This window comes from Dendrobates tinctorius, unplaced genomic scaffold (assembly GCF_039654945.1).
Source record: "Dendrobates tinctorius isolate UK_male_01 unplaced genomic scaffold, ASM3965494v1 ptg000038l, whole genome shotgun sequence".
Taxonomy (NCBI): domain Eukaryota; kingdom Metazoa; phylum Chordata; class Amphibia; order Anura; family Dendrobatidae; genus Dendrobates; species Dendrobates tinctorius.
In genome coordinates this window covers 27,841,815-27,861,305 of record NW_027361706.1, presented here as the reverse complement: position 1 = coordinate 27,861,305, position 19,491 = coordinate 27,841,815, and the positions used below count along the sequence as shown (strand labels likewise).

The 19,491-nt window shown below is 47.1% G+C and overlaps 1 protein-coding gene across 1 annotated transcript in view; it reads left to right on the top strand.

The window, feature by feature from the left end:
• Positions 1 to 19,491, top strand: part of STAB1 (stabilin 1) — a 281,241-nt gene that overhangs the window by 188,239 nt on the left and 73,511 nt on the right. The window contains exons 43-47 of the mRNA XM_073574319.1: positions 359 to 432; positions 829 to 903; positions 15,986 to 16,105; positions 18,109 to 18,156; positions 18,244 to 18,321. Of these exons, the coding sequence (XP_073430420.1) occupies positions 359 to 432; positions 829 to 903; positions 15,986 to 16,105; positions 18,109 to 18,156; positions 18,244 to 18,321 (395 nt within the window). The remainder of the gene's footprint in view (positions 1 to 358; positions 433 to 828; positions 904 to 15,985; positions 16,106 to 18,108; positions 18,157 to 18,243; positions 18,322 to 19,491) is intronic.

Genomic DNA, 19,491 nt, shown 5'->3' with positions numbered 1-19,491 from the left:
AAGTCCCTGGTGGGGGAAGGAGAGAGCGGCTGGGCCAGGAGTTGAAGAGGGGAATTAAAAATGGAGGGACAAGAGGCTTCCTGTTTCTACATAGAGCAGAGAAAAGAGAAGAATTATCTTGGTAGAAAGGCAAAATGAGCAATTGTAAATACACAGTGCTGTATAATATGATGACTGCTATATAGTAAGACGATGAAAACTTTGATGGAAGGAGGAGGGCTTTTTTACGTGGGTTGTGACGGACAAATGAACCACAATGGCTGTGGCTTTATTGTCCTACACTACTAGATAGGAGAGTACGATCTGTTGTTTTTCAGTAACATAAATACTTTGCCTTTTTCCCCCCATTTTAATGCAGAAATTGATGCATGCCTGAAAAATAATGGTGGCTGTCATTACAATGCAGAATGTATTAAAACTGGGCCGAACATGGTAAATATCCATCCTTCAAGTTACTAATAATTATCTAAATGTGCTGTAGAAATATTCATTTGTTGTATTTTTTTCTTTTAGGCCAATATTGTTTTAGAATGAATATTGTGTTTTTATTATACTGGTAATGTGAATGAACTTTATCATTAATAGCAATTATTTGCATAATATGAAAAAAAATCATATCAAAGTCCTTTTATTGATTTAGTTCATTATTTTATTGATCTTTTACAATGGTAGGAAGATATTCTTTCCATATCTCATCAATGTGCTGAAGAAATCCCACTAATGGTGATGTGTCTGGTTGTATGTTTCATTATTTGTGAATGATACCGACATATTTAAGTTCTGTGCATTTTTTATGTACCAGGATTTTTCTTCTCCCTTTCTTTGCAGGTTGCTTGTAATTGTCGTCCAGGGTACGAAGGAGATGGCATAACGTTTTGTAGAGGAATCAACATTTGCAAAGAGGTTTGATATCCACTTATTGCTTATCAATAGAGATGAGCAAATTAGTCAAAGGCTAATGAACTTTGCCTCAAATTTAGCCCAAAAATTAGGATTTTCATCACTACAAAATTTTTTGTTGATTTTTCTCTATGCGAATTCAGGAAAATAGCAGCCGCCGCTGTTGTGATGCAAGTCCATGTACAGACTTCCCAGAAGTAATAATTATTGTAAATGATAAAAAAAAAATGTTGGAGGACCCTAGAGCAAAATAAATATAGTCTAAAAGAAAAAAAACAATATTCACCTTGACTACACCTGTCCTGACACTGCAACTCCCCATACAGTTTTTCACGCAACTCTCTTTTTTTCCTTCAACACCGGATGCAGTGCCCTCTTCCTGCTTCTTCCCTATGGGCTTCTAGTGCCGAGTACACCTCTGACATCACAACATGTCACCTGAGGCACTTGGGTAATGAATGTTGTGACTTCAAAAGCCTACTTGGTGATGGAAGCCCCAGCACTGAGGGAAAATGCAGGAAGAAGATGTCACATATGGTGTCTGCGATGGCAGAAAAGTAGAGCAAAAAGGTGAGTTTTATTGTTGAGTCTATTTTTAATGAAAGAACAAATAAACAGAGGAAACATACAAAATAAGGAAAATATGCAAGTTACACACCTTTCTGAACATCGTTACAGCATAAACAGTTACTTATACATCTATCACATCTATTCAAGATGAAATCTTGTAGTTTCTCAGTAAAATGTGTATTAATGGTTTGCATACCCCTGTTCCTAACCCACTCTGACTGACTGACCTACATTAGGTATTGGTTCACCCATCTGCATAGGACATACCAAATATTTGTTCCTTATTTCTTATTATCACGCGTGGGTAGGTTCATTAAACGTTGTTCGTACTTATTCCGAATATGTTTTACATAGTTCAGTAGGGGTGTAATATGTAGGAAAAGAGAATGTAGAGAGAGAAGAAGGAAGACATAAGAAATTTCAGAATAGAACTTTTAGGAGTAGTATGGAGGGGAAGGGAGAGAAAGGGGGGGGAGGCAAGGGATCAGCGGTCCCCAAATCCCGACCCAAACCCTAAGAAGCCACCTCAACCAACTGCGATAAACCGGCTGTTTCTTTAAACAAGATTCAGGGATGCCAGACTCGGGTCAAGCAGGTGCCATCCCCCTCCAACTCAGCCATCAGCTCCTCCATTCGAAAGATATCTGCAAATTCCGCCACCCATTCCACCATAGTTGGCGGTGTTGCCACTCTCCAGTGGCGTGGAATTACCATGCGTGCTGCGGTAATAAAAAACCTTAGAAGGCTCCGTTTCTGAGCTGATATGGAACCTGGAAGGATCAAGAGGATAGCAGCCTGCGGAGAAGGGGGCACGACATCTCCAGTAATTTTTTGATAAGCCAAGAACACTTCCTTCCAGAAGGGTTGGATCATAGCGCACTGCCACCATATATGGTATAGTGTGCCCCTCTCGGTTCCACATCGCCAACAGGTGTCCTCCACTGTCGGAAAAATAGACTTTAATCTAACGGGGGACATATACCATCTGGTTAGTATCTTAAAATTTTTCTCCTGTGCGCTCCCAGCCGGGGACATTTTAAATGTAAATAGGTAGGCCTTGCTGAGGTCCTCTTCCGAGAATTTACATCCCATCTCCTCCTCCCATGCCCGGACATAACTTGGAGTCACCTCCGAGTTCTCAACTCGGAGCTCCCTATATAAACGAGAGATCAAGTGAGAAGGAGGGTCTTGTTGCTGCAATAAGTTTTCCAATCCTGTCATAGGAGGGCGGGAATCGCAGTTCGCCATATGTCTCTGGATAAACGACCTCAGCTGATTATATTCCATCCAGGAGAGCTCCTCATTGGGAGACTGTTCACGGAGAGTCCCCAAGCTTGGAATGTTTCCTCCCACCAGTATCTGTCCCATACGTAAGTCTGAGCTAATATGCCAGCCTAGGAAACGATCTCTGTAACGCCCTGGGGGGAAGTCCGGGTTACCGAAGAGTGGTGTCAACGTATTCAGGGCACTAATCAATTTTTTCTTAATCTTTATACGATTCCAAAGTCGTAATGTCTCTTGTGCCAAAAATCCAGTCGAACCCACGGAACTGCCCGTAGTAGGATCACAACATCGAATCCAAGGCAGGTGTCTCAAGGGAACACCAAAGGATGTCTGTTCCAGTTGCACCCATTGTTTAGAGCTATAGCTATACTGCCAGTCAAACAGTCGTATCAGTATGGAAGCCCTATGGTAGAGTTCTAAGTCAGGGAGTCCTGCCCCACCTCTGGACTTTGGATTTATCAAGCTGGTGTATTTTAAACGAGGCTTAGACGCCTGCCAAATAAAGCGGATCAGCGCGGACCTGATGGTTTGGAAGAATGTCCTTGGCGGTATGATCGGGATCGCCTGAAATAAGTATAAAAATCTAGGAAGAACATCCATCTTGAAGGAATTCATCCTACCAAACCATGAGATATTCTTTCTTCCATATTCTCTTAATCGTTTCAATGTCGAGTCCAGAAGGGGCAAGTAGTTAAGTTTATAAAGGTCGGTCATGTCGGTAGGAATTTGTACGCCCAGATATTGAATAGCTCCGTTTTTCCACCGAAAGGGGAAATTCTCCATTATTCTCGTAAGTTCTGTTTGTCCCAAGGATATGTTAAGAGCTTCAGTTTTCTGAAAATTAATTTTAAAATTACTGACTGCACCGTATCTCTTAAACTCCTCCATCAACGACGGGAGGGAAATGTGCGGCTGAGATACGTATAATAGGAGGTCATCTGCATAAAGAGAGACCTTATAATGAACCCGGTCCACCCATAGGCTGTGCACATTGGGGTTCTTCCTAATTGCCATCGCTAAGTGTTCCATAACCACTGTATATAGAAGGGGCGAGAGAGGGCACCCCTGTCGTGTACCGTTCCCGATAGCTATAGGGTCTGACAAAGCGCCATTGATCTTAATTCTCGCCGATGGGCTGGAATACAGGGCCGCGATCTTTTGTATAAAGAGATTCCCCAGGCCCATCTGTCATAAGGCCGAAAACATGAATCCCCAATGTACCCGGTCAAAGGCTTTCTCCGCGTCAATCGACAACAGTACCATTGGTTTATGTTCTGATTTTGCATGTGCAGTCAGAATGAGGGTCTTGTTTATCCCGTCCCTCGCCTCCCTTCCCCTTACAAACCCCACCTGGTCTGAGTGTACAACCAAAGGCAGAAGAGGAGCCAACCGGTTCGCCAAGATTTTTGCGTAAAATTTTACGTCTACATTAATGAGTGATATCGGATGGTAGTTGGTCACTACCGTAGGATCTTTTTCCGGCTTCGGGATCACTGTGATAAAAGCCTCCAAGGATTGTGGTACAAAGGAAACATCGCCTGTAATGGAGTTAAAAACTTGTGTCATAATGGGACTAAGTTGCTCTCGAAATATCTTATAAAAGTGAGGGGAGAAACCGTCTGGTCCCGGGCTCTTGCCTGCCGGGGTATTCCGAATAGCTTCATCAATCTCTTCCGCTGTGAAGTCAGTTTCTAGTGGTCCTGTCAGGTCTGTATTCAGTATCGGGAGGGCGGTTTCATTTATATAGGGCTCAATTTGTGGTTGGGGGTCCACAGGCGATCGAGAGGGGTCTCCCTCATTTATATTGTATAATGATTGGTAATAGCGCCGCATGATGTCTAAAATTTCGGTTGGGTTTGACGTCGCTTGACCGCGTTGCTTCTGAAGAGATGGTATGTATGTAGTCTGACCGCGCGGATGTAGAAATCTAGCCAGCAGACGTCCACATTTATTAGCTTGACCGTATAAAAGGCTTTTAAACCGGTTTCTATAAATACGGGACTTTTCGTTTAACAGGGACTTCAGGTCGTCTCTACATTTGATCAGGGCAATCTGTGTCTCCGCTCTTAATTCATTCTTATGAGTCGTTTCCAAACGTAATATTTTTTCGGTAAGATGCCTAATTTCCTTACTTTTTATGTGCTTCAGACGGGAACCGTGCTTAATAAATATCCCTCTAAGGACACATTTAAGAGTTTCCCATTTGGTTGGCATGGCGGTGTCATCATGTGCGTGGTCTTGTATGAATGTCGATATGGTGGTTTTAACGTCAGCCACACAGGTGGGGTCTTTGAGAAGATTATCGTTCAGTCTCCACGTCCACTGTCGCCTCCCTGAATCAGGGGGGCTAATGTCCAGAAAGACTGGGGCATGATCCGACCATAAGAAGCTTCCGATAGACGGTTTCAGGTTCCAAGCCAACGCGCAGTGGCTGAGAAGAAAAAAGTCTATTCTGCTGTACGAGTTATGTGGCGTGGACAAGAACGTATAATCTTTCACATTGGGGTTAAGAAGCCGCCAGACATCGGCGAGGTGCAGGTCATGAAGGACTCTCTTCAGAGAGGCCAATTGTCTAAGAGAAAGGTAAGACCTTTCCGCTGTTGAGTCCAATGTCGGGTTAAGAATCAGGTTAAAATCTCCCCCTAAAATAACAACCCCTTCAGCGAAGTCAGCCACAGTCTTCAAAAAGGACCTGACAGCTCGAATTTGATCCCGACCGGGAGCGTACCAACCCGCTATAGTGTAGGTTGTTGAAAAAATCTGGATCTTCAAGATCACATATCTTCCCTCTGTGTCAATCAGTGTGTCTAGTATAGTATGTTGGAGGGACTTGTGGAGTGAAATGGAAACACCTCGGCATCGTGAGTCCGGGTTGGCGCTGTGGAACCAAGACGTGTAGTATCAATTGGGTATATTAGGAATATGTCCGATCTTAAAGTGTGTCTCTTGTACTATCAATACATTTACTTTTTTCTTATGCATACCATACAGAATATTTGACCGCTTCTGTGGTGTATTAAAGCCCCTGACATTTAAGGAGCCCAATGCAGTCTTTTGTGTGACAGTCTTACCCGGCATCGCGTTTGCAATCTAGGTTCGAGATAGTAGGCCCCCTCCAACCGGATGAGTCCGCTCCGGGATTCAACGACCGCTGTAGGGAGGGGGGGGAGAGGCTGGTTGGGTAAGGCTAGGGTGAACACAGAGAGTAACAAAGACAGAAGTTAGAAAGAGCAAAGGTAATAATAGAATTAACAATACGGGTGTGTATACACTCACACCCAAAACAACGTAGAACCGGTTGGAGGTATACACTAGTTACTGTATGCCTCGCTGGCAAACAGCGCCTCCGAGGGGGGTAAATGTACGGCGGGAAAAGAAAAGGAGATCCGTCCCCCCTGGTTACCAACCCCATAATGAAATCACATTCTCTGGCCCTTGAACAAGGATATCAACCCCTTGAGATTATAGGTATCGTTGTCAACGAACCCTTGAAACTGGGACACATCATGTTTCGTATTCAGGTCCAACAACATTAAGGGCCATGTAACCAACATATCTAGAGAGCCCTAAACTACTGTAAATCCTTTTTCCCACTGAGTAGAGCCCAGTGCTTGGCAAGACCTTCACATATCAATAAGTGCTCAACATGCAAATACATCCATCCAAGAGTAAATCGGAGGAGCAAGGGGTGGGAGGGAGAAGAAAGAAGAAAGGAGGGAAAAGGCAGAAGAGCAAACACCGTTCAATCACGTAATCTGAGTTAACCCTCCCCTCTGCGTGTCCGATGAGGTCAAATCCTCAACTTCACCTCCCACCCACCCCTCCAAAGATCCTCCGCCGAGTCTTTAGGCTTCGCCGTCAGTTATTATCTCCTTCCTCCTCCGGATGCATCTGTCCACGTCCGTGGGGCTGCCTTCCGGGTCTGTGCTGTCGTTGAGGAAATTGCCCCCCTCGAACCTCATCCCTTCTGTAGAAGAATGGTAGAGGTGGCCAATCATGGATGTCCACCTCATGTAGGTCCAGGGCGGCTGAAAAAGCTGGAATTCCGCTGGGGTGGCTCAGACGATGTACTCTGCCTCTCCTCTGCACCCGGAGGCAGAACGGGAATCCCCAAGTATAAGAAAGATCTTGTTGCCGCAGCTCCTCTAAAAGAGGGCGAAGGGCCCTACGTCTCTGCAATGTCCATCTGGAGAGGTCTGGTAGGAGCTGTATGCGGGTATCCAGGTGTTTGATGGGTCCTGCTCTCCTGGCCGCTCCCATGACTGCGTCCTTAAGTTGGTATTTATGGACCCGGCATATCACATCTCTCGGTGGGTCTTGTTCGCCAGGACGTGGGCCCAGAGCCCTGTGAGCACGATCTAACTCCAGTGGGGTATCTTGGGGCCTATTCAAGACCGAGTTGATGATGCTTCTTAAAGTGGCATTCAGCTCTTGAGGAGGTTTAGATTCGGGTAGACCCCGTATTCGTATATTATTCCTGCGACCCCTGTTTTCAGAGTCATCCAGCATCTCCGCCAGGGTCTGTAGCTGCCTAGCCTGGGTAGCCGTGACGGGCTCTTGAGCCTCTACTCTTGCATTCAGGGAGGTCAGAAGCTGGTCATGGGATTCAACTTTCTCTCCACATTGTTGGATGTCATCCTTAAGTATGGACAGTTCCGCTTTATAAGAAGATTCCAGGCGAGCAATATATTGTTCCATATCTTGTTTCGTCGGGATGTCCTTTATCTTATTGTACAATAATGCTAAATCAACTCCTGCGTGTGCCTCAGATAGTCCCACTGGGGTAGGGGTCACAGGTCCACCTTGTGGTGCTGTAGACATGGTTAATTGAGTGGTAGGTGGGGGAGTTGTGCCATGCAATAGGTTTTCCTGAGGGGTACTTCTTATGGGGTGGTCAAGCTGCCCTCTCATCTTGGGGTCTGTTTCTCCCTGAGGTGTATCGTCCCTCATAGTGGCACTGTCACTGTCTGGGGGATTAGTGCTATTTCTTTGGGGCTGTGGCGCTGGGTGTTTCAGGGTGGCACTTCTCAGGACCGCGCTGGTTGTTGCGCTGCTGTTTCTTCTACCCGGCTGCGGGGTCTCCCTGCAAGCCGCATGGTGCCAGGGGCCTAGCGGTGCTTTCGCCTCCGTGGGGGGCCCGCTCCATTCCTTCCACAGCCGCCACCCTCTCCCCGCTGGATCCTGGGGAGATCTCTCCGTCCACCTCTCTCCCTCCATATCGCTCCCCCACCTCCGGTACCTTGTTTCCCGCCGATGGCGGGGTTGATTGTCTCCTGTGCGCCGCTTCCATCAAGGCACCTGCACCTGCCGCCTTCTTCTTCCCCGCTCCTGTGAAGTAGCGGGAAATAGTATGGGGGACCTTTTCTGATGCCCCGGAGCCTGCAGGCGCACTCCCTCGGCTTCTTCTTGTGGACATTGGGGTTCTGGACATCTGGGTAAGTCGCTTGTTGGGCTGGTTCCCAGTATAGGAACGGGAGCTCTCCAGGCTGCGTCCTCACTCCTCGCCCGCCATGCCACGCCCCCAAAAGGTGAGTTTTATTATAATTTTTTTTTCGTGTTTATAGAGATCTGGGGCTCTGTAACATATTTTTCATATTTTGCTATAGTGGGAAGTCTGCATATGGACTTTCATCTTAACAGCGGCTCTCAGGTTAAAAAGGAAATCTGGTGATTTAAAAAACGAGCTAAAGACGATATATTATAAAGTAAGAAGCTAAGCAATATTCACATCTTCAAGTCCCAGCTGTGATGACTTTATCATTTATGTGACTGCTGCAATCAATCACTGTCCTCAGTGGTGACTCTTGTGGATCACCCCCAGGGCTGTGGGATTACTCGGTACCGGGCCTGTGTCTCAGACTCAGAGGGAGTGTCACGTTGGCGGTGAGCCGGTCCATGGCCCCGGGAGTCCAATGTATATGGGTGGAATGAAATAGAGTTTATAGGTAGGTTGTTCGTGACGCCACCTGTGGTGCTCGGTAAGGAAGATGTTAAGCCGACGTTGCGGTGCAGATCCTCTGGGACAGATGGTGGGGTACAGCAAAGATGGAATAGCTCTCCACAGGTAGAGCTGTAGTCCCAGGGCAGTAGTAGTAGGTGTTGAGGTAGATGGTGTAGTGTTAGGCGCAGAGATGCAGTGCTGAGTAGGTTGGCGCAGGAGAAAGGCAATGACACAGGTGAATGCAGTTCCAATTCTTTTACCCATGGTTCTGGCACAGACAGGTGCCCGCTTCAATGCTGCAGCCTTCAGGTCAGGGACTCCGCCAACTCCCAGGCAGATGGATTAACCCTTCCAGCACTCCCTTTCGTGTGCCTCTTCTGAACATCTCCCCTCTAGCGCTAATCTGAAGTACTTGCAGTTCTGAATTACAACTCAAGTGCCTCCTTCTTGATGTTACGCCACTTGTATGATAGGTGGCTGTAGCCTGCTTCGGGGACTCCATACACTCGCGTCCCGGCTCACACATACTGCACTGTGTCTTCGAGTCTTTGGTGGGAATAGAGCGGTCTCAACTCCTATTCCTCCGGTTTCTGCTGCAGGATCGTTAGTATCACAAACAGCCTCGTATACCGGTGCCCGGCCTTGGCGCAATGAACTTAGGGAAAGGCTCCACACTAGCCCTCGTCCCCAGTCTCTCTCCTCCTCACGTTCTGTTCTTATCTTTCTCTAGTCACCTTCCACGACAGCCACCTTGGAGGTTGTCTCCCCGCCCTAATAGGGGACAGGAACACAGAGGTTAAATAACCCTCCCCTTCCTGCTACCTCAGTGTTTTTCCTGTCCCCTATCGGGGCATGAAGAGGTCACAAGGGGCTGCCGTGGCCAGCGAGCAGAGCCCCTATGTACTCACCGAGCTGGGCAGCCGAGGTCGGGGGGTTCGCCTCTCCTCCTCCATGGGCTGCTCCAGTCTCCACCGCGGTGTGACTCGGGACTTCTGCCGCCCCTCCCGCGCCCTCCGGGGTAAAGTGGGGCGGTATGGTGCCTGCCGGGGTCCTGTATAGCTCCCCAGCTTCCTCCTTCCTCCCAGCGCTGCTTTGGAGCTGGGGGGGCGGGCAATCGACTGGAAGTAGCGGTGACGCGCACTTCCGGTTTGCAGCCTCCGGCGTCCGGTGAGGGGGAAACGCGCGCCAGCACCCGAGGGACCCGGGAAATGAATCCAATGGCGGCAGGGGTCGAGCGGTATCATCCTCAGGGACAGGGGAGGAGGGAGGAGCACCCTGCAAACGAACGCAGCAGCATCCTTAAAAGGGTGCAGAAGCTCCAGGTAAGCGCAGTGTGTCTGTGGTGTGTGCGGACATGGATGGTGAGAAGCCCTTAACTGCAGCATCTGCGGAGCCCAGCGTTCCCCCTCCTACAGTGATTAGCAGGGCCGGTCCCTTGCCTGTCAAATAATTGGTGGCACAGGTCTGAGTAAGCCTTTTCTTCTTCTTGCAGGAAGACAAGGCCTCTGCCCCTAAAAACCCCCGCAAGTGGTATATGTGGTGCCAGGTTTCCTTCTGACTATAAAAAGAAGTTATGCCAACCTTGTACGCAGAATATTCTGCGTACCGAGCAACCCTCCCTGTTTGACAGCATAAAAACTCTCATTAGGCAGGAGGTTCAAACCTCCACAGCAGCCCAAACCCCGGTGGCCCAGGGCCCTGCCTCAAAAAAGAGGAAAAGGGCTCCTATGGAAGCCGACTCAGACTCAGGAGAAGTCCGTTCCTCAGGATCGGAGGATATTTGGGAAAATGAGGGCTCCACGTCCGCCTCCAGTCATGATGCAAAAAAATACTATTTCTCCTCGGAGGATATGGAGGAGTTAGTCTCCATGGTAAGAAATACCATGGGGTTGGAGGAGGAGGTGGTCAGGCTCTCTCTCCAGGATGAGATGTTTGGAGGGTTGAAACCCAGAGGTAGAAAGGGTTTCCCGGTTCATGAGGTTATACAGGACCTAATAGCTCAGGAGTGGTCCTCCCCCGAGAAGGCACTTACGGTACCTTCTGAGCTAAAAAATCGGTTTCCCCTAGAAGGTGATAGTTCTATTTGGGAGATCCCTAAGATAGACGTCCAAGTGTCTAAGGTCACTAAGAAAACGTCCTTGCCCTTTGAGGATGCTTCCCAATTGAAACATCCGATGGATCGCAAAATAGAAAGCCACCTTAAAAAGTCCTGGGAAGCTTCTACGAACCTGCTCAAAGCAAATATTGCTTCCACCTGCGTAGCCAGATCTTTGTTTTTCTGGCTACGTACGTTGGAAGACCACCTATCGGGGGGTACCCCAAGAGAGGAAATCTTAGACTCCCTGTCAATCCTCCAGAAGGTAACAGGTTATTTAGCTGATGCTTCAGGAGAAACGGTACGGGTGACAGCAAGGTCCCTAGTCCTTTCAAATTCGGCCAGGAGAGCCTTGTGGCTGAAGTTGTGGGGGGGCGACATCGCCTCCAAGACGAAACTCTGCGCCATCCCCTTCCAGGGGCACCACGTGTTCGGGCCTGTCCTGGATGATATCCTTGGGAAGGCTTCCGACAAGAATAAGTCACTGCCAGAACAGAAATCCACCAAAAGGCGGTTTTTTCGTTCCTCAAGAGAACAGATCTCTCAGAGGGCATTCAGAGGGAAGGGCAAGACGGGTCGTTGGAGCTACCCGAAAGGGGGTAAAGGAAGAAACATCCTTGTGCCCCAGCAGCAGCAGCCCCCGGAGAAGCAGTGACTCCCGGGTCAGGGGTCGACTCACACAGTGTCTTGCCCAATGGCAGGCCACGACCTCGAACTGGTGGGTCCTGCACACTATACAATTTGGGCTGAAACTAGAGTTCGAGCACCCCCCCCCCCGCATGCCCTAAGAATTACCCCGGCACAGTCCCCAAGCCTGCAAAAAGTCCTGTTGCTTCAGATAGAATAACTTCTACGGGAAGGAGTGGTCTCGTATGTACATCCACAAGAGGTGGGCAGAGGACATTACTCTCGCCTGTTCCTGATAAAGAAACCCTCAGGAAAGTACAGGCTCTTAATAAACCTAAAGCCCCTGAACCACTTCATCAAGTACCGAAGGTTCAAGATGGAGTCAGTGAAATCAGCGATCCCTCTTATTGGACGAGGCTGGCAGATGGCTACAATAGATCTAAGGGACGCGTATTATCACGTTCCCATTCATCCAGACCACCGGAAGTTCCTGAGGTTCGCGATCTCCCACGACCGAGGAATCAGCCACTTCCAGTTCAATGCCCTGCCGTTTGGGGTATCCCCAGCACCAAGGGTGTTCACGAAGATCATGAAGGAAGCAGTCATCTCCAATCGGCTCCAGGGGATATGCATTGTGCCGTATCTTGACGATCTGCTGATCGTCGCCTCATCGGTAACCCGGCTGAACCAGGATGTATCAAGAGCCCTACAGATACTCGAAACCCTAGGGTGGATACCGAATCTCCAGAAGTCAGCCCTCTATCCTTCCCAGAGGAAAAAATTCCTGTGGATCCTCTTGGATTCAGAGAAGAGGACCTCCTTTCTTCCCGAAGATTGTCAAAAAGAGCTTCGGCAGAGAATAATCCAGTTCAGAGACCAAAGGGCACCGACGCTGAGGGAAGCCATGTCCATCCTGGGTTCCCTGACAGCATGCATTCAGGCGGTATCTTGGGCACAAGCTCACACACGAGTCCTCCAGTCATACGTCCTGATAAACGCGAGGAAGTACCCAAACAACCTATCAAAAAGGGTTCCACTTCCAGGACATGTAAAATCGACCCTCTGGTGGTGGCTGAGCTACCGAAACCTGAGGCGAGGAGTAAGCTGGGATCATCTTCCTCTAAGAACATTATGTACCAATGCCAGTCTGAGAGGCTAGGGAGCCATGGTCGAGGATTCATACTTCTAGGGGCAGTGGCCCCAGAACATAAGATCCGGATCTTCGAACCTAAGGGAGTTGGCGGCAGTGGAAGAGTCATTGAAGGCCGCATCAACCCTTGTCAAGAACCATCATGTTCGGATATACTCCGACAACATGACCACGGTGGCATATCTCAGACACCAAGGGGGCACAAGGTACACCAGTCTAAAGAAGGTAGCAGCTAGGATCTTCCTCTGGGCAGAGAAGCACCTGTTATCCATTTCTGCGGTACACTTGAAGGGGTCGGAAAACATCCAGGCAGACTTCCTGAGCAGGAAGGACGTCCATCCAGGAGAATGGTGTCTAAACCAAGAGGTCTTCCAGGCTCTAGCCTCGAGATGGGGAGACCCAGAGGTCAACCTGTTCGCGAATGTGCAAAATACAAAAGCAGCGACCTATTTCTCCCTCAGTCCCACGTACAGAGCCCAGGGGACGGATGCATTTGCCCATCCATGGGTCTTCAGACTGGCCTACGCCTTTCCACTAATCCCGATGCTGGCAAAAACGTTACAGAAGATCACAGCGGACGGGGTTATGACAATCCTGGTAGCTCCCATGTGGCCAGGACGAAGCTGGTACAGCGCTCTGTTGGACATGGCCCAGGAAGGTCCCTTGCTTCTACCCCAGAAGACCGACCTCCTTTTCAGGGTCCATTACTACACCTGAACCCAACCAAGTTATGTCTAGCAGCTTGGTTATTGAGGCCGACATTTTGAGGGCCAAAGGGTTGTCGGATGAGGTAATCCAGACCCTTCAGAAAAGTAGAAAGCCGGTAACAAATGCAATTGACGGCAAGGTATGTAAAAAATTTTCCTCCTGGTGCTTTCCCGGGGCCCCTGACCCCACCCACCCAAATATTGCCCAAATAATAGACTTCCTGCAGAAAGGGTTAGAGTACAGGTATCTGCCCTTAGTTCTTTTTTTGACCAAGACCTAGCCAAACACCGCTGGGTCAAGCGGTTCATGACAGCGGCAGGCAGAATTCACCCTTCGCTCCCTAACCGGGTTCCTCCTTGGGATCTTAATTTAGTACTGAATAGCCTAACACAGGCCCCGTTTGAGCCCCTGTCAGAAATCCCATTAACAATTCTTACACTTAAAACGGTGTTTCTGGTGGCAATCACATCGGCTAGACAGGTGGGGGAGCTACAGGCCCTTTCGGTACAGGAACCTTACCTCCTGCTCAATTCAGACAGTATAGTACTGCGTCTAGACCCCTCCTTTATGCCCAAAGTGGTGTTAGACTTTCATAGAAGTCAAGATATCGTGTTGCCCTCATTTTGCCCAAATCCTTCTAATCCGAAGGAAGGAAAATTTCATACCTTGGATGTCCGCAGGGTAGTTCTCCGCTACCTCGAGGCAACCAAGGATTGGAGAATCGATCAGAACCTGTTCCTTCAGTATTTGGGAAGAAATAAGGGGAAGGAAGCGGCAACGAACACGATAGCAGGTTGGATCAAGCAGTCCATCTCCCTGGCATATTCTTCAAGACATCTCTCTCCTCCTGGATCGTTAAAAGCCCCCTCCACTCGATCAGTCGCTACGTCCTGGGCAGCAAGAGGAAACACGTCTTCGGAGCAGATATGCAGAGCGGCCACCTGGTCCTCTGTGCACACCTTTACCAGACACTATAGACTGGATTTCAATAGGGATCTGACGTTCGGTAGACGCGTCTTGCAAGCCGTAGTCCCTCCCTAAAAAATTAACGTTGGCATGACTCCAAGGTGGCTGTCGTGGAAGGTGACAAGAGAAAATAGAATTAGACTTACCGGTAATTCGGTTTCTAGGAACCTTCCACGACAGCATTAATTTTCCCTCCCTATATAATATCTGATTCCTGCTCTACTGGCGGTAACTATTCATGCTAGTACATTCAGAAAAAACACTGAGGTAGCAGGAAGGGGAGGGTTATTTAACCTTTTTGTGTTCCTGTCCCCTATTAGGGCGGGGAGACAACCTCCAAGGTGGCTGTTGTGGAAGGATACTAGAAACCGAATTACTGGTAAGTCTAATTCTATTATCTTGCTTCTGAACAACTGACCTTTCTTCCTTCTCTTCCCTTGCCAACAGCTCCAACTTACAGGAGGCTGCTGCAAACATGTTTTCTCTCTATCCCTCCGCCGGGGATTATCACAGTGGAAAGTTCTCCTCTCCGCTCCCCCCCCCGCGGGGAACTTCTGCCTTCCTCCCCCTCTCAGGGGATTCTGCTCCCCACTTCCTATCAGCTTTCCCTCCTTAGTTTCTAAGCTCCACCCATCATCCAGCACCCTTCATGAGTCAAAGCAGCTGCCACAAAGGGTGCTCTGCTGTTCTAAGGTGTCTGTGCTGGATGCAGGTGTTGGAGGCTGGTCAGGTGTTACCATCTTACCTGGGAAGTGGGATACTACACCTCAGGAGGAGGTGCAGTACCTCTGAGGTGACTGAACCCTCAGGGGCGCCACACACTTGGATGCATGACACATGATCACTGATTGGTTGCAGTGGTTACGTGAATGATGCATATGTCATTGTTGATCGGCGGGTGGGGACCACCAGAGTGGCTGGGGCTTTAATAGGTATATATTGCTAATTTTATGATTGTATAACTTTACCTACTATCAGTGGGTGCTCTCTTTTTTCTTTTTTAATTGTGTAACACGTGCACTTTTTCATGTAATTATGTAATAAAAAGGAGAGGGTGCTTTATTACCAGAATTGTCTGGGTAAGACCCAATATAGACAATCGTAAGTCACGGTTCAAGTAGGACTGCAAATTCAGGACTGTCCACAGGTCTACTGCCCCAAACTAGGCTGCCTTATGTTCTGTCTGCCTATGGGACTTTTGAGTTCGAGTCAGGAGATCCGCTGTCAGTCTGGAAATTGCGATCCGTACTGAGACTTTGATATACGAATGTCTGAATTCATCCTAATAGGGTTGCCTTAGAGGACAACACTTGTTCAGGAAGACCTATGAGGCACAATATGCAAACTGCCTCTTCAGAGAGGAAGATGACTAATGCTGTATAGTGCCACCTATTGGAAGTAATATTCCTAACAGTCAACATCGATCTTTTAATGATCCTTGTCATATGACTTAGGATAAAAGCCAAACCAGAATTTCAGTTTGGAGACACTGTGTTTTGTGGTGTTGCCCCTCATCAGTGCAAAGTATTTGGTTTGGCTGGGTAAGTCTTCTGACTGGGATCTTAGGGGTAACATTTCTCTTTGTGGAGAGTGACATGTCTGGTATGGCATGCCAGTGTGAGGAGATTACTGACCTGGCTAATGGACCGGTTGCTGCAAATCGATTTGCACCAACTCTAAATACTACCCAATATTATCTCATTCATTCACGCATTTTATTTACACATCTTTTCTTTCTTCACAGAATAATGGAGGATGTGGGCAATATGCGTTATGCAGTTACACTGGCCCAGGAAAACGTTCCTGCACCTGTTATTCAGAGTTTGTCGGGGACGGCTTCAACTGCACAGGAAAGATTGTTCAGGTGCTCTACCCAATTTATCTAGGTGGCAGACTGTCACCTTTTCCTTAGTTCTGTTGTTGTCTACCTTTTTGTGCAGGGGTGTAGCTATAGGGTGTGCAAAGGTAGCAGCACCAGCTGGACCCTGGTGACCTAATGGCCTATGGCATCTATACCACATAGTAACATGCCAGTACAAGAACTGCCCAGTTATAGCTTTTTATTGTGACCCAATACGTTCAAATTACACTTGTAAGTACATAACATCATGTTACACCATGTAACACCGAACCCGGCATATGACGCATGTACGTCACAACTCACACATCAGGAAGGGGCAAAATGGTTGAGTTGTTGGTGCATGCTTCCAATGGCCCCCAACAACCAATTGCTGGATACCATACCACGGCAGTTGGGGGTCTGCTGAAGACCTCTGTGTCTGCCATCCAGATACTTTTCTGAAGCCCAGCCTTTTGCTTCATAGGAAAACATCATCACTTTCTCTATATAATGTAATACTGTTGTATTGCAGCATATAGGACAAGGAAGTAAATTATTGCAGGCTCAAATTCCCCCCAGTTGAGTAAAAAGGCTAAAAAAAAAATAAAAAAAAAAAATTGTTTTTAGAAATATATAAACAAATTAAAATTAAATCAAAATTTGAATTATTCCCCCTCTTTTTAACATCTTACAACATATGCCTTTTTACCTGTATCAAAATATAAAATTAGTTAACTCTTATAATAAACGCCTGAGTGGTCATTCTTCAGTCATCGCACCTCCCTAAAAAAAGCAATCATAACCTTGTATGCACGCAAGAATGGTATCAATAAAACTGTCAACTCGTGGAGCAAATAAAAAAAATAAATAAAAATAGAAAATAAAGCCCTCACACAGGTCAATCCATGGGAAAATAAAAAAGTTATGGGTTTCATTAAATGAGTAAAAAAAAAAACAAACTTTTTTTTAATTACAAGTTTTAACTAAAAAACAAACTATACAAGTTTGGTATCACCGTCATCATATTGTCCCAGAAAGTCATGTTGCCAGGTCAATTTTTACCACACAATGAACAACAAAAAACATTTGTTTTTTCACCATTTCACCACAGTTGGATCTTTTTTCAATTTTCTAGTACAGCTGTGTCAAAAGGAGGAGCTGATCTGCAGTACCCAGGGGCGGCCACTACACAGTGTATAGAACTGCAATTATGTGACTAGTACATTGTTTATAGAGCTGGTAACAGCTGACTGGTGGGGGTGACAATTGTCGAAAACCCACCTATATTATACTGATGACCTACTGTCTGTCCTAAGCAGGCTCGGACTGGCCCACAGGAGGACAGGAGAATCCTCCGGTAGGTACCTGTGAAGGATTGCTAATGAGTGCTGCTATTGCACTTAATTAACAATTTTCAGAAAAAGGTATAATCTAATTTATTAAACAGGCTACCCAAATTATTATTACATAGATGCAAATGTAAATTTGTGTACTAGGGTCAGGTTACTTTTGCACGTAACTGAACAGTGGGCCCCAAATAATCAATCAATGTTACTGGTGGGCCTTTGCCAACTCAGTTTAACACTGGTCCTAAGGATTTATTTTGATTATCGAGCTCTTTAAAATGAGTGGTTTCTTAGTTCCAATTTTGTATCTCAATTTGTTTTAGGGTCTACTTATCTGAAAAGGTCCTATAAGTTATTTAATTGGTGAGGTGTTTTGGAGTAAATTACTTAATTTTGAGCCCAAAGTCCTGGATTACCACAAGTCGTAAGCCAGGTCTGTCGGATTTTTGAACTGGGAAAGTGCTCCCTTTGTCTCATCAAATTCTGAACATTGTTTGGGGCCTTTTCTCTGAAGTCCAGATTTGCTACTAAACTTGAGAGATGTGAATTTATTAAGGGGATCTGTAATTTTCATTGTCATGTAAGTAATAGATTGGAAGGCTTTTCCAGATTATTGCCCTGCAGGCATCATGGCGATGCTTCTTTACCATGATTATCATATATTAATATAATATTTTTCAGGTGCTTAAGTATATGACAGAATCCCATATTTTCCAGCCTCTTCTCTGGGTTAGTAATATTAATACACAATACAAATGGACAGTAAACATTTAGGAAACATTTTGTAATTTGTCACTTTTGTCATTTTTGGCGTAGAGTAAATTTGCTCCAGTAGGAGACGGACCTTTTACTGCATTTGTCCCACAGAACCAGTTTCTTGTAAACAGCACGGAGGTAAGAACTGCGCAGTGGCAGCATTTTATTTCTAATTCTCCTGGTGAGTAGTTTGTGCAGATGGATTCAGAGGATTCTGTCCAGGGGTCAGTAATCTGTGGCCATGGGATGAGAGAAATGCCTCCTACGTCCCCGGCATCCACAGCTCTAGCTAATCAACAGAAGAGCCGTGCACGGATGGGACAGGGTTCCCAAATAACAACCACAGATTACCGACGTGGATCCTGCAAATCGATTTGCACCAACTCTAGCGACAAAGGGTATTGTTTCCTGGACCTAAAATGTTCCCATAGTCTGGATGTCATAAATCAGAATTTTAACTCGTGTTCACAATTATCTGCATGCGTAAACATGCCGGTGATCAGCTGATAAAAAAACAAACAAACAAAAAAAAAAACATTCAAAATGCTCATTCATTGCGTATATATTGGCAAACCGTAATCCCACATAAATGCGACACCCGCTAGGGCCGGGGGTACTCGCTATTGGGCCGGTCAGTTCTTCAGAGGATGTCACGGCAGCAGTGACCCCGTTCTGTGGCCCTGGGTGTGCAATGGAAATAAAGATGATGATTCTGGGGAATAAAAATGGAAATAATTTGTGACGCCACCCGTGGTGTTCTCCAATGATAATATGGCCAACACTGCAGTTCAGATCCACTGGGGCCGGTGGTGACGCAGCAGAGTTGGTACAGCTCTCCACGGGTAGAGCAAGGCCACAGGGCAGTTATGATGTTGAATGTTATGGTGGTAGTTGTAGCGCAAGGAAGGTGATGCTGTAAATAAATCGGAGGACACAGTGGAGTGCAGTCTTCATGCTTTTACTCACAGTTCTTCCAGTTACAATCCCCAGCTGGGGTGCTCTGTCTCCAGGTCAGTGGTCTAGCCAACTCTCAGGTAATTTGGGGTAAACTGTACCAAAACCGCCTTCTGATGTTACTTCTCTGGCCGTCTCGATGTGCTGGCTTCCTCTTCTCCTGCCCTGCGCCCAGGGCTGCCACTAGGAATTTCGGGGCCCCATACTGGCAAAATTTTCGGGGCCCCCTTGAGACTCCGCCCAACCTCCACCCCAGTCCCACCTCCACCCCTCAAACTGTCCACAGTCCCCCCTCTCTCTTGGAAAAACTGCACTTCTCATCAATCACACATTAACAGTTCCCATTACCAGATC